Below are 24,893 nucleotides of genomic sequence, written 5' to 3'. Positions count from 1 at the left end.
ATATCATATTGATATTACATGTGGAATCTAAAAAAACCAAGATACAAATGAACATACCTACAAATCAGAAATAGATTCACAGACATAAAAAACCAACTATGGTTACCAAAGGGAAAGGTGAGGAGGGATAAATTGGGAGTTTGGGATTAAGATATACACACTATTATATATATAAACGAGAACCTATTATACAGCACAGGGAACTATATTCAATATCTTGTAATAACCTATAATGGAAAAGGATATATATGTATGTATGTATGTATAACTGAATCATTTTGCTATACACTGAAACTAACGCAACACTGTAAATCAAGTATACTTCAATTTAAAAAAATAAGTCCATAGTCAGAACATTTACTAGGGGGAGGAGATGAGGAGTCACTATAAGATTCCGAAAAGAAGAGAGATCCAGGCAATAATGTGAATAGACTGCAAAGGGATAAAGGTGGGAACAGGGAGAACACCTGGGAGTCTAGCGTAACAATCTAGAGAAGACGGACGTTAACACAATGACGTCTAGCTTGGTAGGCAGTCTGAGTTGGTGACAAGTGGTCAGCATCTGTGTTAATATATTTTAAAAAAGCATTTTGTTTTGTGATAGGTTTAGATTTTTAAAATTTCAACATAGTAGAGAGTTCCCATATTTCCCTCACCCAGTTTTCCCTAATGTCTTACAAGACCTTCGAACGTTTGTCAAAACTATGAAACCAATATAGGTACATCACTACTACGAAATGCCAGACTTTATTTGGATTTCACTAGTTTATCTACTAAAGTCTTTTTTCTGTTCTAGGATCCAATCCAGGATATCACACTGCATTTAGTCTCTTCTAGCCTTTCTCAGTCTTCCCTTGTTTTTCATAACCTCGATAGTTTTAAGGAGCATTGCAGGTATTTTGTAAGTCATACAATTTGAGTTTGTCTGATGTTTTGCTCATGATTAGGCAGGAGCTATGGGTCTCAGGGAAAATACCACAGTGGTGAAACTGAAGCGTCCTTCACGTCACGGCGTTATTAATGGGTACAGTCTATAAACATGACTTAGCACTGGTAATGCTTATCAAGGTCACTTGGTGAAAAAAGTGCTTGCCGAGTCATTTTCCCATATCCCATCCTTTGGAAGCAGGTCTGTTCCCAGTCTGTATACCTTCCCCCCCCCCTTTTTTTTTTCTGCATTAACGAGGGTTTCCAGTACCGCGCTGAAAAGCAGTGGTGACAGGGAACATCCTTGCTTTGCTCCTGATCTTAGTGGGAAAGCTGCAAGCTTCTCACTGCGAAGTACAACGTTAGCTATACGTTTCTGTATACACTCTTTGGCAAGCTGAAAAAGTGCCCCTCTAGTTTGTTGAGAGTTTTTATTATGAATAAGTGTCGGATTTTGTCAAATGCTTTTCTTCATCTACTGATATGACCATGAGATTTTTCCTCTTTAGCCTGTTGATATGATGGAATACATGAATTGATTTCCAAAAGTTAAACCAGCCTTTCATACCTGAGATGAATCCCACTTGGTCACAGTATGTGACTCCTTTTATACATTGTTGGATTCAGTTTGCTAATATTTTGTTAAGAGCTTTTGCATCTGTGTTCATGAGATATTCAAGTCTGTATGCTTTCTTTTCTTACAATGTCCTCATCCAGTTTTGGTATTAGGGTAATGCTGCCCTCACAGAATGATGTAGGAACTATTCCCTCTGCTTCTATCGTCTGAAAGAGACCACTGAGAACTTACAGTTCATCCTTAAATGTTTGGTGGAATTCACCAGTGAACCCATCTGGGCCTGGTGCTTTCTGCTCTGGAAGGTTATTAATTAATGATTCAATTTCTTTCATAGAAATAGAACTATTCAGGTTGTCTACATACTCTTGCATGAGTTTGGACAGACTGTCTTTCATAGATGTCATTACAGTCAGTTGATGGATGATGCTGTTGAGTTCAATTATGTCCTGTCTGCTGGATACAACTGTGATGATGGACTCATCTACTTCTCCTTGCAGTTCCATCAGTTTTTACCTCACATGGTTTGATGTCCTGTTTTAGGTACATACATATAAGGATTGTTATGTCTTCCTGAAGAATGGACTTTTTAATCATTATGTAATTCCCCTCTTTATCCCTGGAAACTTTCCTTGGTGTAAAATCTGCCATCTGAAATTAATACACTACTCCTACTGTCTTTTAATGAGTGCTAGCAATGGTGTGCCCTTTTATATCTTTCTCCATCCATTTACTTTTAATCTGTGTGTCTTTTTTTAATTGAAGTATAGTTGATTTACAGTATTTTATAAGTTTCAGGTGTACAGCATAGTCATTAACAATTATTAAAGGTTATACTCCACTTAAATTATTATAAAATATCGGCTGTATTCCCTGTGCTGTATAATATACCCTTATAGCTTTACTGTATACATAGCAGTCTGTGACTCTTAATCCCCTATCTGTGTCTTTATATTTAAAAGGGATTCTTGTAGACAACACAGCTGAATCCTGTTTTTTGATCCACACTAACAATCTCTGTCTTTTGATCTGTGCATTTACACCACTGATGTTCAAAGTGATTACTGACGGTTAGACGACTATCTACTGTATTTGTTATTGTTTTCTATTTGCTGCCCTTGTTCTTTGTTCCTATTTTTTGTCTTCCACTTTCTCTGCCTTTTGTGGTTTCACATGAGATTTTATATGATTCCATTTTCTCTCTTTTCTTTGTTATATTGGTTATGCTTTTTTTTAACTTTTCTAAGTGGTTGCCCTAGAGTTTGCAACAGACAATTATAGCTCATCCAATTCCACTTTCAAATACTATCCCACTTCATGGGCAGTGTAAGTACCTTATAATAACAAAATAATCGTAAATCCTCCCCCATCCTTGTATCCTTGGTGTTATTCATTGCACTTATACACAGCATATGTTTGTACATAAGAATACATAATCAAAAACATTGTTGATATTATTACTCTGAACAAACTGTTATCTATTAGATCAATAAAGTTTTTATTTTACCTTCACTTATTCTTTTTTCATGACTCTTCCTTACTTTATGTAAGGAAGTAAGGTCTGAGTTTCTAACCTGTATTATTTCCCTTCTCTCTAAAGAACTTGTTTTAACATTTCTTGCAAAGCAGGTCTACTGGCAACAAATTCCCTTAAATTTTGTTTGTCTGAGAAAGTCTTTATTTCCGCCCTCACTCTTGAAGGATAATATTGCAAGGCACAGAATCCTAGGCTGGTGTTTCTTCTCTTCTCAGCACTTTAAATATTTCACTCCACTCTCTTCCGGCTCACATGAGAAGCTGGATGCAATTCTTATCACTGCTTCTGTATAGGTGAGGTGTGTTCTTCCTCTGGCTTCTTTTGAGGATTTTTTTTTTAATCTTTGATTTTCTATAGTTTGAAAATTATACACTTTGGGCACTTTTTGGGGCACTTATTCTGCTTGGTTTTCTCTGAGCTTCCTGGATCTGTGGTTTGGTATTTGATATTAATTTGGGGTAATTCTCAGTCATTATTGTTTCAAATATTTCTTTTCTCCTTTCTTCTCCTTCTGGAATTTCCATTATTTGTGTATCTCACCTTTTGTAGTTGCCCCACAGTTAATGGGTGTTCTGTTCTGTTTTTTTTCCAACCTTTTTTCTCTTTGCTTTTCAGTTTTGGTGGTTTCTGTCGAGCTGTTCTCAAGCTCAGAGAGTCTCTCCTGAGGCATGTCCAGTCTACTAATACTCCCCACCAAAGGCACTCTTCATTTCTGTCACAGTGTTTTTGATCTCTAGCATTTCATTTTGGTTCTTAGAATTCCCACCCTCTGCTAACATTGTTCATCTGTTTTTTTCTGCTATCCACCACAACTATTAGTGCCCTCAGCATCATCACAGTTGCTTTAGATTACTCCTCTGATAATCCCAACATCCCTACCACATGTGAGTCTGGCCCTGATGCCTGCACTATGTCTTCAAACTGCTTTTCGCCTTTTAATACGCCTTGTAACTTTCTGTTGACTGTCAGATATCGTGGTGTACTGGATAAAAGGAACTGCTGTAAACAGGCCTTTAATAGCGTGGTGGTGAGGTGTGGCAGGAAGGGAAGTTACAGTTCTATGAATGGGTCTTAGGCTTCAGTAAGCCTGTATCTCTGAACTGTGAACTTTACATGTGCTTCTCAGTCACCCCCCTCCCCCATCACTCCACTCCTATCTGTGGAACAAAGTGGCTAAAGAGTAGGTCAGAATCTCCCCCAGGTCAGTTAGGCTCTGATAAAACTCCAGCAGATGAGGATCTCGTTGAACAGTTTCTCCTAAGGGCAGACCTTGTTAAGAACAGAATACTCTTGCGTGTTTCAAAAATACTTCCTTTTCCTCTCCCCCAGCTGGAAGCAAGAGGGGGTTTTTTCTGATATTCACTATGAGCCAAGTTTCTGGAGGTAAAATTCACAAAAGTGTGGGGGTTCCCAGCGACTGTGTCCCCTTTCTCTCTCTGACTAGTCCACACTAAGGCTGCAGGAATTCTTCAGTTCTAGTTCAGGTTTCCCTTCCCTACTGGTTCCCACAGAAGTATCAACTTGAAAGCTTCTCTCTGGTAAGTTGTGATTCTCTGTATCCGCCTGTCTGTCTCTTCAAATTTGGGGGCAGTGGTTTTTCCTGTGACCTCACTTCTGATGAATCTAAGAAGAGCTGCTGATTTTTCAGTTCAGCTTTTTACCTGTTATTACAACAAAGTGGCAACTTCCATGCCAGACCAGAAACTGGAAGTTGTAACTCCTTAAAACGATGGTTAGGAAGACAATAAGGCGGACCACATGCAGGACGCTAATGCAACAAAAAGTGCAAAAAAGCAAGAACTCAAATTATATATCAATTCTTCTCAAAACAAAGATATAGGCAAAGAAGAGAACAGAAGAAAACACACTAAAATTAAAATCAAGAAATTCAACGTAACAGTGGTGAATCTGGGGATGGGGACGAGCCCTTTCTTTTATTTTTCCAATTATCTCCAATTTGGTTATATAAAACCTGTATAATTAAGTAATTAGCTCTATATATTCAAAATGAAAGATGATCAAGAAGAGATGAAGGATAAGAGAAAAAAATACTAGATAGGAGGTCAGAGAAGATAAATATTTTCTGATTTGATTTTGTTTTAAAATGTCTTATTTATTGATATTTTCATTATAAGTGATCCATATTTATGGGGGAAAAAAAGAAAATTGGAAGAAAATTAATTATCCATAAACTTACCACTCAATCAGTGCTAGTCTTTTTTTCAAAAATGATGAAGCATGAATGAGTGAAAGCTCAGCCTTACTTAGAAGTAAAACTAGCAACAAGCTCTTAAGGGTTCCAAACAGCCTTTGTTTTCTGATTGTGGTAAAAAAAAAATATATAGAACATAAAAACTTGCAATTCATTGGCATTAACTACATTCACAATTTGTACGACCATCATCCCCATCTATTTCTAAAACATTTCATCACCCCAAACAGAAACTAGGTATCCAGTCCTTTCTCCACAGCCTCAGGTAACCTCTCATCTACTTTCTGACTTCATGAGTTTACCTATTTTAGGTATGTTAAGTAGAATCACATATGCACAATATTTGTCCTTATGTGTCTTGGCTTATTTCATTCAGCACAGTGTTTTCGATTTCATCCACACTGCAACATGTATCAGAACTTCATTCTTTTTTATGGCTGTACAATATTCCATTATATGTATATACTTCTTTCATTCTTTAAGATGTGGGAAAATCTGAGCCCATGAAAAATTGGATATATTTAAGGCTGGAAGGCTGACTGATCCACCCATCAGTTACTTCCTATCATCTTTCAAGGTGCTGGAAATTCTGAACCCGTAAAAAACTTGTTCTACAACTGAATAAGCATGTAGAAAGCAAAAAAAAAAAATTTTACTCAACATTGTTCCAGTAGAATTTAAGGTGCAAATGTAATATCTATCTTCAATCTTTTAAGCAGGTTATAAGGTTATATATTCCAAGTCTATAAACATGGGAATAAACAACATTATTATATAACAGCAACGTCTTGCATGTTTTGAGTATTATCAATAAATCTGGAGTGCAGATCTTAAAACATAGCCTATAAATATTCACAAAGAAGAATTTCAAATTATACCTTTCACTTATTTAACTTAACAGCTGTCAGATGGAAGAGAAGCTACAAAGTACTGGTTTCAACAGGAATAGAAAAAAAATAAAAGAGCAGGAATAACTCTGAAAGGGAAAAAAATAACAGGAAATAGGGACAACGCTGCTGACAAGGCTCCTCCCTTTAGACGTCCATGTGACAAACTTCTCTGAGTTAGCTTACTCTGCAGAGGCACACAGCATTTCCCTCTTCCTCTGGTCCTTCCTACCTCTAGAGCAAAATTTCAGGAGAGGAAAACTTGCACAAGTGACACACGACTGCTGCTGCCACTAGCGTCATCTACTGCATGCTCTACTATGCTCCAAGCCCTGTGACAAGACTTACCTTCATTCCTTATTTAATCCTCACAATAACCCTGAGATAGACTGCACTGAAGTTTACAGAGACTAAGCAACTTGCCCAAGAATCCGTTAGCTAATAAATGATGGAGCCAGGATACTAAATATTCAGCCCTAAAACAAAAACGTCCTGACAAGTGTGAGTCACTGATAGGAAGGTGAGCTAAAACTAACAGTCGAACGTAGAAGTAAAAACACAACACATCAGAACATGCCATTACTCTAAGGACTTTATTTGACAGACAGATAGGACCTGCCCAAAACCAATCTGATTATCTGTTCTAAAAATTCAGCTAAAATACTGAGGTGGACATTATACTTGAAAATGAAGCTGTCAACATATCACGTGAAAATCCCTACCTCCTCTGAAAATATAGACTATGCTTAATCTTTTTAACCCATGCATAATACTAGTGTGAAAGTCTCCAGGGTAACAAAGGAAACCTCTTTAATAATTTTTATATTCAGTGTAAACAGATCTGTATAACCACAGGAACACTTGACATTTTCCTGACTTTAACATTGTGCACAAAAGGAAACCTTCCCACTTTGTAAACTACAGCAATAATTTCTAAAGAAAAAGAAGGAAAGGAAAAAAGGGAAAAATGAACAGAGAAAAGCAAGCAATGGCAATCGCACTACAATTACATGCCTGTATCAGAAATAAAAGGAAATTTACCAAGGCTAACAGGGACATTCAACTCCACCTAACCTAATTTGTTTACAAGATTTAAGTTTTTAAAAAACCTTCTAAATATAAAACATCAGTTTTGTTGCTCACTTTTTATATTTAATGCCCCAAAAGCATGAGCGCATGGTTTAATAGCTGCATTTAGTAGAATTTTACTAATGAGACCCACATGCACTGTTCTCTAGCTAGCTAAATCCCCTTCATTTCACTGAACCGCCGCAGGTCAGAAATACCTTATGCTACGTACAAAGTTCACACGCAAACACACACACACACACACACACACACACACACACACACACACACACACACTAACGCAGGTCAGAAATACCTTATGCTACGTACAAAGTTCACACACAAACACACACACACACACACTTTCCCAACCCATTCAAAACATCTGAGTGTTGCTAGTATTTAGATGCTGATTGAAGTATTCCATGTGAATGAGAGTCTACGTTTGAGCACTTTAAATGTTGACGACGTCCCAAACGGCACTACATACAGCACGCAGTTACCTTGAGGAATCAGCGTTCATCCCAGCCTCCGAAACCTGAGAGCTACACAAGTTCAATTTTATTCAAATATGTAACGAAATATTTTAACTGGCCATTTCATCTTTCACCCGACATCAAAAGATTTCTCATGTCGACACATTCAGGATATTCGCTGCTAGGATACACTTAATTTTTAAGGAAAAACAGTGACCCTTTAAATCATCTTGATCAAACAATAAAAATTACCATGAGCTATGGATCGGAATTAAGTTTTGTTCATGCTAAAAAAGGTCTTATTTAATGCTGTACACTTCAGTAAAAAAAAAAAAAAAAGTATAAAAACCTAGAATCTCTTGCTACTAGGCCAACCTAAACCATCCAAAGACTAAATATTCAGTATTTTGAAGCATATACAATGCATCAAACCACAACTTTGTAATTTCTCATACTAACATGAGAAAACTGTCTCGTAGGTGGTTTTGGTAGTCCACTTAAGCCATTCTGGTCATTGAAAACCGAATACAAAACTGAAGCCAATCCTGCTGTCAGACAGGTCTCCCTTCGTTGTACCTTCAAGTCCATCTGCGCTTTCTGTGTTTTTTCAGTCTTCCTTTAATAACACCATAATCACAAAATCATAACAGCTGCTATTTCTATTGAGCAAAAACATATGCCAGGCACTGTTCTAGGCACTTTGCATCTACTACTTCCATTCCTCAGACCAGCTTTACAGAGCAAACATGAAAACACCCACTTTTCTGATAAAGAAACAGACCCAGACAGGTTAAATGAGAAGGAAAATGACAAAGCAAACGCTTGTTCTTTCAGCACCACCAAGCCACAGGTTTTTTCTAGCCGTCAAGTCTTATCATAATGAAATTGTTTGCGAAATAGAATTTTACTTGATTCTCAACAAAAACTAAGGTTGTTTTCCTTCCAAGAAGAGGCAATTATTATTTATGAGAAATGTTTTATTGAATTACCAAATTAGTGACTAATTCCCCACAAATACTTTTGTATTAAAATTGGGCGGAGAGAATGCTGTGTAAAACACACGGAACAAGAGCACCAGATAACTAAAATTTCATCATCTGAGCTGCACCTCAAATTGCTACAGCTGAAGTGCTGTAGTGAGTCCATGAGTAAGGCGCTAACAAGCCTGTTCTCTAACCTCAACCTTCCATTGTTACAAAAACAAGATTATTTAACCAAAAAAAAAAAGAGAGAGAGAGAGAGATCTGCACACACAATTTTTTCCTGGCAGCAGCAAGAATACTAAAATATATTTCCTTATGTCTCAATCTAGTCTGAAAAGAGGCACAAATTCAGAACTTCTTAAAATATATCATATATTCCACGAATTACATGAATCTTTTAATCTAGTATACACAGTGTATCAACCACCACGTCAAAAAGTGTTAATTAAACACCATCACTTCACAAAAACCTTAAATAAAAATGAATTACCACTGTTCTGAAAAATTCCAAAATGGCAATAAGAATCTCCAACATAATTCTCCAATTAGGTAAATAACACACAGATAATGGCAAAGGCCTAAAAACTGTATTTTTAATTTGGTCGTTTTAATTTATTTAATTGCACTGACACAGGTAAAGGAAGAGTGATGAAATTATAAGGCGGGAAATGTGTGTCAACTAAAATTGGATAGAAGGACACATATGAAAACTCAGGAAATTCTGGCACAAGCATAGTGTCAGTGAAATAGTTTTTTAAAAGGCCCTCAGCATGTCAGCAAGGTAAAAGTACCCCATTCTGCTGACAAGGTGCACAGGCCTTCACAAGTTATTTAAATCCTTTAAACCTTGGTTTCCTTGTCAGGAACCTGAAAAAAGGTTGGAGTGAATGATACTTTCAATGCTTTCCAGTTGTAACAAAAGAAAATTGGCAAACTCATATAAACAGATTTTCATGCAATGATTAGTTTCAATGATAACAGGGGCAAAAAAAATCCCCAAAGCATTGTACTAGAAATCGAAGGTCTCACTCCGTGAACCTCACACGCTCGGAGGCCACAGAAACCACCAGACGTTCTGGGCAGACCAACACGATGAATGGTACGTTAGCGAGAGTAAATAAATTAACATAGTTACAAAGGAACTTTAGACTTTAACAAAATGCCAAAGAAGCATTTAGGATTACAAGATGTTTTTTCAATCTGATAATATGAAAGAAAACAAAAATGTTATAACTTTAACTACTACCCACGCCATCTTCAGAACTCTCACTGGATCTCACATCCCCCCAAGTAAGCCCTGTCTCACAGCATCCTCCTTCAGCTCCTGTCCACGTTAGCATCACACAGTAGCCAAATTAATGGTCTCCTAAAAAGCTCTTCATAAAACCTAGGACCTGTGAATGTCACCTTAAATTGCAAAAGGGACTTGGCAGATGTGATCAAGATAAGGATCTTATCAGATTATCCAGAATTACCTGGTTTGAGCGCATCTGAAGACACTATGCCGTTGGCTTTGAAAATGGAGGAAAGGGTCAAGGAATGCAATGCAAGGAATGCAGCTCTAACAGCTGGCAAAGGCAAGGATACGGATTCCATCCCAGGAACCAGCCCGGTCAACACCTCGACTTTAACCTGGTGAAAAATCTCAGACTTCTGGCCTCCGTAACTGTAAGAGAATAAATTTTATTCTAAGCCACTAAATGTGTGCTAATTTGTTACAGCAGCAATAGGACACTAGTACTCTGTGTGCACTTACCACGACTCCATCAGCTGTACAGCACTTTCCATACACATACGTATATTTTTTTAGTGGAGGTACTGAGGATTGAACCCGGGACCTCATGCATGCTAAGCACAAGTTCTATCACTGAGCTATAACCCTCCCCTTCCACATTTCATTTAGTCGGTCCTTTACTGATGGATACTTGTGTTGTTGCCCCTTTTTTTTACCATCATATACTACATGCCATGAATACCTCTAAACACACCTTTCCACATTTGTGTGTGTCTGTAGAAGTTATTCCACAAAGTGTAACTACTGAGCCAAATAATACACTTTAATTTTAACAGCTATTTTTTAAAGAGTTAACCTCCAAAAAGGCTGCACTTATTTTTTACTCACATTAAACAACACTGAAGCCCTCCCTCCTTTAAAGTTCTGTTCTTTCAGTTTCTGTTAAATCGCTTCCCTGGTTTCCCTTCTGTGCTGGCTACTCATTCTGTTCCTTTGCAAACTCCTCTTCCATCAGCTCATCTCTTATATGTCAGTGGTCCCCCAAATACCAATTCTATCCTGGGCTTTCTCCTCACTAAACACAGTTATCTCATTTACTTCCTTTACCCCAGTTACTACTTACAATCAAAACAGAATTACTTCCCCCTCTTGTCTCTAAAATCTACTCCTCCACTGTACGCCCTCTCTGAATGACCGGCAGACACGTGGGGGTCGCCCAACCCCTCCCTCATCTGCACCCCCATGTACCACATGCTCTAGAACCGATAAGATCCTCTTCCTCCCTATCAATTCCTTAGAACAGGAATATATCAATTTTCAACTGTATTACTACACTGTATCTTCCCTGTCTCAAGTCTTATACCCCACTGTTCCAGAATAATCTTTCGGAAACTCAGTTCTGATTTGCCACTCAAGTAGACCTTTCATAGATTGCTGGATGCGGTGTAAAATGACATAACCACTGGGGAAAACTGTTTGGCAATGTCTTCTAAAGGCAAACATACATCTGCCCTACGACTCAGTAATTCCACCCCTGGTTATTTATCCTTGAGAAATGAAAACGTTGTGTCTGTAAGAAGGCTAGCAGTCACGTATTCGTAACAGCTCTATTCGTAACAGCCAAGGGGGAGAATGCATAAACGCGCTGTGTTACAGTTATACAACGGATTACTACACGCCAATTAAAAAGGACAAACTACTGATAAGAGCAACAACGTGGATGAATTTCAAAAGCCTTGTGTTGAACAAAAGCAGCCGGCCAGAAAAGAATGCACACTGTACTATTGTTTATGTGAAGTTTACGAACAAGAAAAACTCGCCTGTGGTAAAAGATACCAGAACAGGGATTGACTAAAGGAGCCATGTGGGATTACTGGGGAGGGAGAGACGCACACAGGAGTACACATTTATCAAACCTCATTCAGTTACATCATTAAGTTCTGCGCATTTTGATACATGTAAATTTTATCTCAAAAATTTTTAAAGTAAACATTAAGATTCAAAACTTTTCCTTTGCTCAACGTTTTTTGGTACCAATTATAAAAAGCCTCAAGACTTAAGAAAATTAATCACTAAATTACAGTTCTCTTAAAATTATCACCTCACTCAGAAACAAGACTATACCAACCGTGTGTTCTCCTGCTTCATAAATTTTGTGCAAGCAAAGATGTTGTCTATGTAGAACAGATCACCACTGTCTTCCCAGCACCTATCACTATGCTTAGCACACAGCGGACGGTGTGTGTGTTACCTCTGGTGGTTCTCAATGACCTACTGACAATGCTTATAACTTCATTAAATTTCTAGATCATTTACTGACTCACCTTTCTGATCTTGTATATTAAATGTAAATATACTATCACGCTTGACAACATTTATAACCTTGTTCATCTTGCAGCAGAAAAGCAGCTTCTCCACACTTTCAAAAAGGCAGCCAAGCTGAGTCTTTAGTTTTGTGTTCATCTCTTACATTTACTTCAATTAAGTGTTTAAAAGAATTACACTTTTCATGGGCTTATTCCCTAAAATTCACTCACAATTTACTTCGAGGTCCATTTTCCCACCATCATGTTCTGGCTAAGGCCTCTCAACCATCCTGATTTCCATTATACCTGAAGATACTGAATATTCTTCTTTCTCTCATGTGTCTCATTCAAATATCATATTAAACAATTGTTCATTAAAGCGACGCTTTTATCTGGTATCTGTTAACATTGTTCTAACAAACTTACTGGCATAATTTATGAGAATGCTGGATTCATTTTTAACACAGCAAAAGATCTGTACCACACCAAGGGATACAACCACTATTTGAGCACCAACCCAAAGGTAGGACAAAATCCCTCTTCACTTCTAGGTCAGTGCTTACACTTTCTCATGAAACACAAAAAGAGCCAAGTCCCCTAATAAAGCCGTTCTGTTCCCATCTCTCCGCGGGGTCCCTTCCAAGAACACAGGAGCTAACCGGTCCTCAAGGAGAGAGCCTAACCATGAACTCCTGAGACACTCAGCTGCAAAACCAACAATACAGACCCGGAGAACAGCCAGTTTAACCAGCCTTGGGGAACGTTTTTCAAACTACAGCTGTGAGGGTTGGATCAGTACAAAGAACAATTAACAAGCACTAAACCCACATTGTCTTTGGCCACTTAAAGAACAGACTGCAAACAGCACAGGCAGGGAACGCTCTGTGGAGTACAGAGGAGAAATAAACGTCTGGAAACGGCAACAAATGAACACACCAGGCAACTCAGAATGAGGAGAAGCAGGGTGACTCTGAGCCAACACGTGGGGCCACAGGCAGTGGGATCCAGGCACAACACACAGAGGAACCTACGTGTGTCCAGTGAGGAAGGGCCATCACGCCGCCGGCACAGCAGTAACTGCCAGCGTTCTCTCTGAAAACTCGAATTTTACACGCAAACACAAAAGTCAAGTCATAAACGCGTGGAGGAGCAAAAGGGCCAGTGAGAACCTGTGTGCAGCGATAAGCAGACTCTGGTTTTTTATACAGCTTGTCCAAAATTAATTCAAAGCACAACCGAGGGCTGACAGCTTTTTATTTTGCCAAAATAAGGGCATTATAGGAAATAACAAAAACAACAGAACCCTCCCTATCTAGCATAAATTTCAAATGCAAAAAGGACATTTTACCACAGAAAGAGATGAATGTAATTTAAAGTTAATACATTAAGTCTTACAAATTTAGCCTAAGAGGAAACAAATTATATTGAGAATAATTTTCATTTCATCATGAACTTCATGATAACAACTCCTGTCTCAAAGAGCATTTGTAAACCTACTGAATTCGTAAATTTTTTACAGAAAATAAAAAGAGCCCAAAGCATAACAACGGTACTGCAGGAGCTTAACCGAGAGGCTTTAATGGGTGGTTCTAACTGATCAGTTTATGTTAACTAGAAACCAAGACTTCTGCTGTATCTTCAGCAAGAGTTTTCCACTTTTTCTGGTACAGCATCTTTTTTTCAAAACAAAAATTCTGAGTATTACCTCCCCCCACAACTGTAGCTGGATTTAAGTATCATTGATTAAAATCACACAAGCACCATGACTTTTCGGTAAGGCTTTTATTTACAAATATGCAAGATCTATTATTTGTTCACTCAGTGTTAAACGCCTGATGCACACGTGGATTTCCAGACCCACCGCAGACCACAGCCCGCTCCGTTCCTCCAGGCACTCATCTCCGGGCGGTGAGTTTCCCACTATGGAAAGTGTCAAACAGCAAACTAAGCTGGCTTATCTTTAAAATCATTTCCAATCTGAGATTATAAAATCCTGGATACTTCTCAGAAGATTTGGGGGATTTCTAGACAAATGACAATTTGATCCAACATTTAGGTGCTCTCCCTCCTAAACGTTCTATTTAGATAACAGCAAAGAAATTTCAAAAGCTGTGGCCCCCAGGGAGGAGACGACAGCAGGGGATAGAGGACAACACATTTTTGTATCATGGAAGGCAGATGACGGGCTTCCAGGGTAAAGTGGCAGACTGAACACACACATCTAATTTTGCTCCTTCCCACAACTCTGCTAAAACGAGGTTAAAGAAAGCTTTGTTGTTGTTGTTTTGTTCTGTTTTAGGACACAAACCGTAAGGATCGAGAGAAGGCAAGAGACAAGAGCAACAGAATTTTGGAAGCTGGGAAGATGGATGAGTGGCAACTGACTTGGTCAAAGACAAAGCATAAGAAAGCAGAAATGACAAGTAAGAATAAACCCAGTTTAAAATACAGAATCCTCAAAAGGTTCGGGAGCTGCCAAAACCAAGTGGGGAGAGGAGACGAAAGCAAGGATCCGGTGAAAACTGAACAGTTAGAAACCTAGACCTCGTTCCTCCTCCAAACTGCTAAGTGACCCAACCGCAACGGTGCTGCAGATTTGAGGTTTGTTCTATCAGGAGGGTAAACCAAGCACGGTGGCAGACACAGGGCTCCTAACAAGAGGCAAATTATGTGCCCCTTTACACTAAACGCCCCGTGGCTCATTACCCAGCCCCTTCTTTTCCTGAGTTAGTTCCCAGATCACTGGCGGCTAGACCTCTGGCCTCCAAGCAGAAAACTGGCAGAGACTCTGGGAAATCTGACCCCGCCAAAAGGAAAGACAGACCCTGGGGAGAGCCTCGAACAGCCCACCCAAACAGGGGTTTCAATGTTGACCACATACTGGAGTCAGCTGGGCAACTTTAGAAAACACTGGTGCTAAGCTCTGAGGACAGAAATCAGAACAGTGGCTGCCTCTGGGCAGGGCGTGGGGAAGGCAGAAGAAAGGGATATGAAGGAATTTTCTGGGGTTTTCACTATGCTCTGTATCTTGTATTATTTACACAGGTGTATACGTGGCAAAATCATCAAACTGTGTATTTAAAATCTGTGTATTTAACTGTGTGCAGTCACATCTCAGCTTTTTAAAACTACTACTACCTGATGTATTTGGTCTCTTAATCACGAGCAAACAACCAAGAATTGTCAGATCTCTGAGGAGGACTTCTCCTGCCCTGACTACACAAAACATAAAAGGAGTAACTTGGAGGAAACAAATCATGCATTGAAAAACATTCTCAGACAGATCAGAGATACAGTGTCCACGAAACAAGGCAAGAGATGGAGGAACAAGTAACTGAGCAGAGGCTGGGAAGCTACACCTCCTGGCCTGCAGAAGGGAACGTGGTCACTCGGCTGACCCGGCTCGCTCAGAGCCCAGGGAGGCTCAGGCCTTGGAAGCCTCTGGCCAGACAGTCAGTGGAGAAGAGGCATTGAGCTGAAGAGCAGGCTGGTGCTTTAAGGTCTGTGTTTAAGTCTGCACAGAGTCTCAAGTCTGTACACAGACCTCCAGTTTCCCTTCTCCAACACTCACATCCTCTCATAAATTTATTCTCTGAAAACACTGACTTGGAGGGACTCCAGGCTCAAGACGAGTAGAGTGAGGCTCACGGCTGAAAGCCAAGGAATAAAGCAGAAGTATGCGCAGTGCATGGCCGCCCCCACCCACAGCCCGCTTCCCTCCCCGGCTCTCAGAGCGCTGGGGGCCGGCATACCACCGCCCCCACAGTTTGATTTAAATGTCCCTTTTGCATGCAACCAAATCCATTCTCATCAGAGCACTTCTCCTAGTGGAGGATAAAGGTCTTTTCTTGAATTTCTACTGCACCTCCTAGACTCTAAACTTCCTTAAAGGTAGGGGCAGCATCTTAACCATCCTTGCATCCCCAGGGCACAACACAGTGACTGTCAATATATCAAGCACTATAAATCTTTAGTTGGTCCCAGACCCTGGAGAAAACAAACAATAAGAAAAAAAAAGCCTTTGAAAACTAGAACATACAAGGTGTAATTTGGACTAGGTCTTGAGTGAAGATTAAAGACTTAGGATTTATTGATGAAATGATGTCTGGAATGTTTTAAAATCATCCCAGAGCTGTCCACTCACCCACCCTCCCAAAAAATAGTTGTAGTTCTATATACTGGCCACAGATGTTTTAAAGTATCATTTTTAATAACATCAAAAAATATCAAATACCTGAGAATAAATAACAAAAGATGTGCAAGACTTTTACACAGAAAACCACAAAAAATTGCTGAAAGAAATTTTAAGAGACCTAAATAAATGGAGGAATAAACCATGTTCATAAACTGGAAATTCAATATTGTTAAGATGTCAATTCTCTCAAAATTGATATATAGATTCAATTCCAATTTCCAAAATTTGTAGAAATGGACAAGATTCCAAAATTTATATGGAAACACTAAGAGCCAAGAACTGCGCAGACAATCTTAAAGAACAAAACAGGAACAACCCATATCAAGACTTATTATAAAGTTACACTAATTAATACAGTGATACTGGTACAAGGAACAGGCCAATGAAACAGAACAGTGCCCGAAACAGACCCACACTTACATTTTCACCACCAATTTATGACAGAGTGCCACACAATGCAGAGGGGCAAAGATGGTATCTCCAGCAAAAGGTCTAGTACATACCTCTATGTTAAAAAAGTGAGTCTTGGGTCCTACAATCCATCTGGAATGTATTGTAAACTGTACACCTTACATGTGAAAAGTAAAACAAAATAAAACTTCTATAAGGCAAGACGGGAATGTATCTCCATATTCCTAGCCCAGGCAAAGATTTCTTAAATAGAGTACAAAAAGCAGTAGTCATAAAGGGAAGGATGAAGCATATTTCATTAAAATTAAGAATTTCCATTCATCCAAAAAGGCCATTAAAAGAGTGAAAAGATACAGAGTAGAAAAAAAGGCAAGATACAGAGTAGAAGAAAAACTCATGGGAGATACATAAATACACACACAGACACACACACACAGACACACACACACACGGACTCATATCCAGAAGAATTACAAGCCAATAAAAAAAAGACTTAACAAGCACTTAAAAGACATATAAATGGCCAATAAAAGATACTCAACCACAATCATCAGAAAAATGCAAAATAAAACCACACATATATTACTGCACCTCTACAAAAACAGCAAAAATTTTAAAAACTGATAAGCATCAGCAAAGATGTAGGGTAAATGGAATATCATTCCCTGCTAATTGATTCAACCACATTGGGAAATGTTCAACTGCATACAATGCTAAAATGCTAACATTTACATCCCTCACAAACCAACGATTCCACTCCTGAATATAAACCTGAGCCTGGCAATGCCCCACTTCCTGATCTGGGATGGCGCTTAGTAAAACATTCTTCACCTGCCTACTTAGGATTGTGCGCTTTTTCTGTATATTACACTACAAGATTTCTCTGACACAAGTTTCGAGGAACCTTAAGGTTAGCATTTTAGAACAGAAAATGAGCTTTCAGGTAAACTGCATAAGGTTTGATAATAAAATTTTTTTTAAAAAGCTACTGAAGTATTTCAGCCCAGAACAAAGGTAAAAACTACCAACAGGTAATTTTTCCTGATCTCCATAAAGCACTGGGTTTCTTTCAGCAAAGAAACGAGTCTGCTGTTCTACACTGTAACCCCAAGAAAAGATATCTTTGCAAGAAAGTTCTGCTTTCTGAAATCACCTCTATCAGCAATAGATAGGAGGAAAGTGAGGAACCATTCCAAAACTTTTGGTTAACTCTTCAGTGAAAGGGTGCCAACTAAGTTGATCTACGATGCCCAACAGACAGACAGACAGACAGACACAAAGCAATCACAGCAACTTTAAATCAAACACCAACACCACAATCCCACCTACCGGAAATTCCGTGGTTAATCTGAGGCTTGCCTCGCTAGTCATAAGGTGAGTCAGTGGTGGCTACAAAACGCTCCCCAAGTGCATCCCTGGGAGTCGCATAGCACACCTGGCTGCCCGTCACCTGCCCGGAGACACGGCCTTGCGCAGAATCCCGGAGGCCAGAAAAGACGCCAACTTTGCAAGAGGCGCGGACAGAGTCGCCCCATCAGGTCACCCAGAGGGAACAGACTCCTGGCCTCGAGCGCGGGGTGAGCAGTCAGTATCCCCCCAAGATTTGCAAGGAAGCGCCCCGCCAAGCTGCCCCGTCGCCCCCCCCGGGGGGGGCTCCGCTGGAAGTCCCCGGGCGAGTCTGTCCCCCAGACCGCGGCGGCTGCAGAGGCTTAGGCCCCAGCGGACCCGGCGCGCCCGCCCGGCTCGCGCCGCAAGTTCGCAGGCGGCGCCCCCCGGCCGCGCCTCGGCCCGCCGTGCGCCCCACGGACCTCGGCCTCCGCGCCCGCCCGGCCTGGCGCGGCGCCCCTCACCGTGGAAACGTTGGGTGGACTCCGCCGTCAACATCAACTTCCCATCCAGCCGGCAGCCGCGCCGCCGCGTCCCGGCGCTTCGGCCCCGCTCCCAGCGCCGCGCTCAGCCCCGAGCTCCGGGCCGCCTCCGGCCCGCACGCGCTCCTCCGGCGACCCCGCCGTCTCCTCCAGCCCCCGAGCCCCAGCCTGGCCGCCCGCCGGCTCCGCCCGGGTCCGGCCCGGCCGCGTCAGGAAGGCCCAGGGCGCAGGCGCGGCAGGCCCTGCGGAGAGCAGACCGCCTCTACCGCATAAAGGGCTCGGGCAGGTTAGGGGCCGGGCCGGCCCGCGGAGAAAAGCAGAAGCCGAGCGGATTGGGCCGTGCGCAGCCGGGGCGGGGAGCTCCCGCTCGTCCCCCCGCCTCCCTCTCGCCGCCGCGGCCCTGGGACGCACAGACTGCCGACTCCCCCGGCCGCCGGGACCGCCCCCCGCCGGCCGGGGCTGCGCAAGGCCCTCCCACTCCCGGCCGCGGCGCCCCCGCCGCCGCCACGCCAGGCGGACGCGCAGTCCTCGGGGGCCGCCGGCGCGGCGGCGAGAGGTGACCCGGGCACTCTCGAAAACAGTCGTCAGTGTGTAAATGGCCCTTGTGACTGCAAATACCTCTGCCATCAGTCGTGTGGACGCACTGGGTACATGCGGAGTCCGGCAGGGGGCAGACCATGGGCGCAAGTATGTGAGGTCCAGCCGGGCAGCCGTCCAGTATCAACGAAGAAATTCTTAGAAGGAAGCTGCTCAGTTTGGGACGGAAACAACCTACTAATTCTGGTCTAATCCCAGGAAAAACAGGCAAGAAAAATTGCGAAGGCACTACAAATTGCTTTCATTATACATTTTAGAAGTGACAAAATGATAGTAATTAGCCCAAAAAACCTCAAATTACTTGCCTTGAAGTTAGATAGCCCTGGTTATTACCAATTTAAATTTATAATCTCCAGAAGGGATTCCACTGTAATAAGCATTTCAGAAAAAGAAAAACTCCATTCTTTAAAAAAAAAAAAAAAAGATTAGGAAATACCAAAAAAATAGGAAGTAGAGCTATGCCCTCCACCCAGCTAAAAACTTGACATTTTATCTGAGGCAAAATTTTGCGTAACTTCAGGTTCTGCCATTATTTACAGTGATTTCAATTAAGTGTCATTGCAACTGAACGCATCTTGCATAGGAAAGCTAGGGGACATCTTGTTAACCTACCTTTTCGTTCTACATTCCACCTGTCAGGAACCCCTGTGGATGTCACCTCCCAAGTCTTCCTCGAATTCGTCCTCTTCTGTGTCCTCCATCACCACCATAGTCCCAACAGCCTCTGTCTGGGAGGGCCCCTGATTTAGTCTCCGGTTTACCCAGCTGCCCTCTAGCCCGTCTTGCCTTTCTCTAGAGATTAGAGAAATCTCTTCTACATGCAAATAGCTGTGAGACCTTTTCACTTCCTCGCTGGTACCACTGCGCTTACCACTTCAATAGCTTCCCATTCCATTAGACAGAACCTCCCTAAGACGGACCAGGACCGACCCGCATGGCCAGGAGCCTTGCCCACCTCTCCATCTCTTCTCACTGCTGAGACTGCATTCCATCGTGCTGTCTGTTCCAGCCACACTGGCCTCTTCCAGTTCCTCAAAGCTTTCTCCCTCCACAAAGCTTTTGCCTGTGCTTTGCTCTGTGCTGGAAAGCTCTTCCAACTCTCATCTTTCTGACCTCAGCTCTAATCTCTACCTTCCGACATCCTTACCTTGGTCCATTCCTATCACACGGCATTGACACAATTATTTTGGTGAATTTTTGTTTCCCCGCACTGAACCGTTAACATCTATAAGGCCAGGAGCTTGGTTTTCTTTGGTTCATGTTGTATTTCCATATTTTTTCAATATATGTTTTTTTCATCAATGAATGAGAATCATAGACTGCTGGAACTTGAACTATATATGGCTTGAAGGTTACCTAAGTCAGAGAAAGGTAAAAAGTCACAGTCTGACATTTGCAATCGGAATCTAAAAGGAACTCCTATTTTTAAACTGATTTTATATTGTATTAGCTAGGCTGTCAAAAGATTCTTTGGGTAACCTTTAAAACTGAGTTCTCAAAGCACCTGTATAAACTGAGTTAATAATGATAGCTTTGGGTAGGGCCCACGTGAACCTAGTAATAATGCTTCAAGAGCAGAAGATAGAGTGACTGGTGTCAGAGCTAGGAAGGAGACTTTTGACTGCCTGCCCTTTTGTACCTTTTTGTTTTGGTTTAGTTTTTGTTTTGGGGAGAGGTAATTAGGTTTATTTATTTTTTTAGTGGAAGTACTGGGGATTGAACTCAGGACCTCCTGCATGCTAAGCATGCACTTCACCATTGAGCTAACCCTACCCCACCTTTACCTTTTAAATTTCAAGCCATGTGAATATATTATGTATTCGAAAATAAATGACACCAAAGAGTGCATAATGTATGATTCTGTTTATTTGAAATTCTCAAAAAGGCAAAACTAGTTTGTGGTGAAAAACAATGGTAACTGGTTGCCTCTGGCAGGAAATTGACTGGGAAGGTACAAGAAAGAAATGTTTGGGTCATAAAACCCTCCTGCACTTGACCTAGGCTGGGATCTGGGACCCTTTACTGCAGTGCTTGCACCTGCACAAATGTCTCCTCGAGCAACAGAATACAAAGAAACTATAAGGAACTAAAAATAACCGAAGGCATGTGCAGTTAGGGCAATTAGGAAAAATAAGATACAAAATAGCCACAAACCAAGTACCATTTATGAGGTGCCCCACAAAAGCAAGGTACTGCACACATTACCTACACACAGCACCATCAAAGGGGTGGGCAGGCCACCTAAGCCACGCCCCCCCAATCTACCAACCCCTATTCTCAACTCCTTTAAGGAACCAGCTTGCCCCCCACACCCAGGAGCGAACAAAAACACGTGTTATTTGTTTTCACTCCCTGATCATGCAGCAGGAGCCTCAATATAGCCTTGCCTGAATTTCTCATCTGGCCTCTTACCAATTTCTATTAATTAAAGAATCCAAGGACCCAAGTAAGTAACACTGTTGGTGGAAATGTAAATTGGTGCAGCCACTATGGAAAATGGTAAGGAGAGTCCTCAAAAAATTAAAAATAGAACTACCACACAATCCAGTGATTCCACTTCTGGGTATTTATCTGAAGAAAATGAAAACACTAACTTTAAAAGATGTATGTACCCCAAAGTTCATTGCAGGATTACTTACAATAGCCAAGATATGGAAACAACCTAAGTGTTCATCAATAGATGAATGGATTAAAAAATGGATATATATACATACATACACACAATGGAATGTTAGCCATAAAAAAAGAATGAATCTTGCCATTTGTAACAACATGGATGGACCTAAAAGGTATTATGCTAAGTAAAATAAGTCAGGAAGAGAAAAATATCATATGGTTTCACTCATATGTGGAATCTAAAAAACAAACAAATAAATGTAACAAAATATAAACAGACTCAGAGAGAACGAACTAGTGGTCACCAGGGGGTGGGGGGATTGAGTGAAAGAGATTAAGGGGATTAAAAGGTACAGATGTCCAGTTATAACATAAGTAAGTCATGGGAATTACAGCATAGAGGATACAGTCAATAATGTTGTGGTAACTTTGGTCACAGATGGTAACTAGATGGTAACTACACTTATCTTGGTGATCATTTCATAATGTATAAAAATATCAAATCACTATGTTGTACACTTGAAACTAACATTGTAAGTTAATTATACTTCAGTTTAAAAACTAAGCTGACACATGGTTGAGCACTCTGTGTGTATTAGCTAAGGGCTGTACATATATTATTTCTTTTAATCCTCATAAGGCAGGTATTGTTATAACCCCCTTGCACGTGAGAAAATTGAGACTTAGTAAACACCATGGAACTTGCCCCTGTTTATGCTAATGAGAAATGGTGGGGCAGGGCTTTGCACCCACTCAGTCTAATGCCTGAAGTGGCTTATGTATATTGCTTACCCATTAGATCAGGAGCTTTGCAATGATGGAAATCGTATCTTGTCTGAGTACTCAGTAGCCCCGGCACTTGGCATAGCAGCTGTTCAACATACTTGCAGTGCATGATACAGAACAAGCTTGGTGTTGGTTTTATTGGTACAAAGTACATATTTTTAATTGGTGTAAGTTTGTATATATATATATATATAATATTATAAATAATCTAAATAATCAGTACCACTGTGCTAAGTGCCTGCAATGTACTATTTCTAATGCGGTCATGGACCTGAGGAAAGAAGCTTGTACCATTAGGTCTGACCCTCCAACCTATCGCTAGTGTACACGTTTCTTTCACTCACCCTAAGCACATCAATTTATTTGATGAAAGTGCTTAGCTTTAATTTTTCACTGAAAAAAATTAAAATTTTAATTTTAAATAAATAAAACGTTATAAATAAATAAGAAGAAATTAAAATCAAAGCTAAATCTAACCAGAGAAATAGCTAATTCTAACCTCTCACAAGTGCACGAGCACTTGCGTAAGTGTGAATTCCAACACCGCCTCTGCTCCAGCTCTCTGCCACTCTGCTGTTCACACTCTGGAGCTAGAGTAGAAGAGAGAGGAAGTGTGGGTGCAGTGGGCAGGGGCACCCTCCTCAGAGACATTGAATTTGTGGTAAATTCCATTAGCAATTCAAGATTCCAAATGTTCTAATGCCACACACCCTTAGCATTGGTTTGTGTCACTGTCCAAGAGAGGAACAGAAGAAGGGTCTGAGCTCTAATCCCCTCTAAACCTGGCAAGGGTTAAATTTCAGGACCCCGTGCTCTCAACTGCCAGAGTGTTTTGTATCAGCCAGGTGAGCCTCATTGCTCACAGAAAGGAAAGGCAAGGGAGGCATTCCCCTGAGAGGCAAAAACTACCCTGGGTACAGAAAAGGAACTCAGTAGTGGAGTCAGACTCACTGGCGAACATCACCCCACTCTCACTCTGAGCACCTGGCATCTGGAGCTTCCGAGAGAAGCAGGGCATCTCGGTTACATCCTCGGACTGCGCTGTCCAGTAAAGCAGCCACTGGCCACATGTGACTATTTAAAGTTAAATTAAAATTTCAGTTTCTCAGTCACACTCACACAATTCAAGTGCTTAATGATAGCCACGTGTGGCTGCTTGTGACTACCTTGGGCAGCACACATAGACCATTTGTCCATCCATCAGAAAGTTCTCTCCGCAGCACTGTTCTAGAAAAAGGAGAAAAAATAACATTCCACTGTGACCTCCAGCTGATGTTCAAATTATTTTTTGCTTTAGAGAAATGAAGGCTCACAATGAAATAGTCAACGCCTGTTTCACTTGGTTCAATGCTTTCCACAGCACAAGTCCAAAAGGCACTCAAGCACAAAAACTGGTCTTTCCTTGTACTGAGATTATAAGAATGGCTTTAACCTCACCACTTCACCTCCACTACATTCCACTGTTTGCAAGACACGTTATCTTAGGAAAGAACATTGTTAAGAGGCACACAACTCTATTGCCATCTCTTGGCTCTTGTTCGCAGATAAGGACTAGATCTGTCACAGTTGTTGTAAAGAACCAGCTCTCTAGCTTTAGAGTTTGGGCATAATTTCTACATGTGATAACCAGACATTCACACTATCCAACCCAACAACAGCTTTTGAAATTGCGCCACCGAAATGGGACACCAGTAGAGTAGCTCTTTCCACCTCACCCACCAAGAGAGAAGTCCATTCTTTACTTGACTGTTTGAAATATCTGTTTTACAGCAAGATAAAATTTAGTGCAACTAGAGTAATAATTCCAAACTACCCAATAATCTGGGAACTAATATCTGTATGTTAATGCAAGTAACTAGATTGTGACCTAAAATTTCAAAAATGTGTTTAACTTCTTTGAGCTCCACTCTTCTCATCCATAAACTGGAGATAATAAAAGTGCTACTTCAGCACTGAGGTGACAATTAAATGAAATATGCGAGGCACAGAATAAGCATTCAATGAATGGTAGCTGTGGCAATTGCTACTTTCCAAATCTACAAAGCAGCAACATGCAAAAAAAAAAAGAAATTAATTGATGTTAAAAAGACTCTGAGGTAGAAAAATCCTGGCTACCACCTGCTGATTGTCTTGCCTTTAACCTCTGTTAGCTTCAGTTTCTCCACCAGGCAAATAAGGATAAGAGTTGCCAACAATGAATATGTTGTGAGATATGA

At 40.9% G+C, this 24,893-nt stretch overlaps 1 protein-coding gene across 8 annotated transcripts in view; it reads right to left on the bottom strand.

Moving 5' to 3' along the window:
• Window positions 1–19,122, bottom strand: part of EVI5 (ecotropic viral integration site 5) — a 162,185-nt gene extending 143,063 nt beyond the window's left edge. For 4 of the 8 annotated variants that reach the window (XM_072968223.1, XM_072968224.1, XM_072968226.1 and 1 more), the window contains exons 1-2: window positions 10,252–10,277; window positions 10,140–10,175 (exon numbers count right to left, since the gene is read on the bottom strand). In XM_072968223.1, coding sequence (XP_072824324.1) covers window positions 10,140–10,154 — 15 coding nt within the window. In that variant the 5' untranslated portion in view covers window positions 10,155–10,175; window positions 10,252–10,277. Of the gene's footprint in view, window positions 1–10,139; window positions 10,178–10,251; window positions 10,281–18,660 lie in introns of those variants that run through there. The other 4 variants (XM_072968217.1, XM_072968220.1, XM_072968221.1 and 1 more) reach the window with 3 other exon arrangements.
• Window positions 19,123–24,893: the final 5,771 nt, after the last annotated feature.

The sequence above is a fragment of the Vicugna pacos genome, chromosome 9 (assembly GCF_048564905.1).
Source record: "Vicugna pacos chromosome 9, VicPac4, whole genome shotgun sequence".
In the NCBI taxonomy this organism is placed as follows: domain Eukaryota; kingdom Metazoa; phylum Chordata; class Mammalia; order Artiodactyla; family Camelidae; genus Vicugna; species Vicugna pacos.
This window is presented reverse-complemented; position numbering and strand designations above follow the sequence as displayed.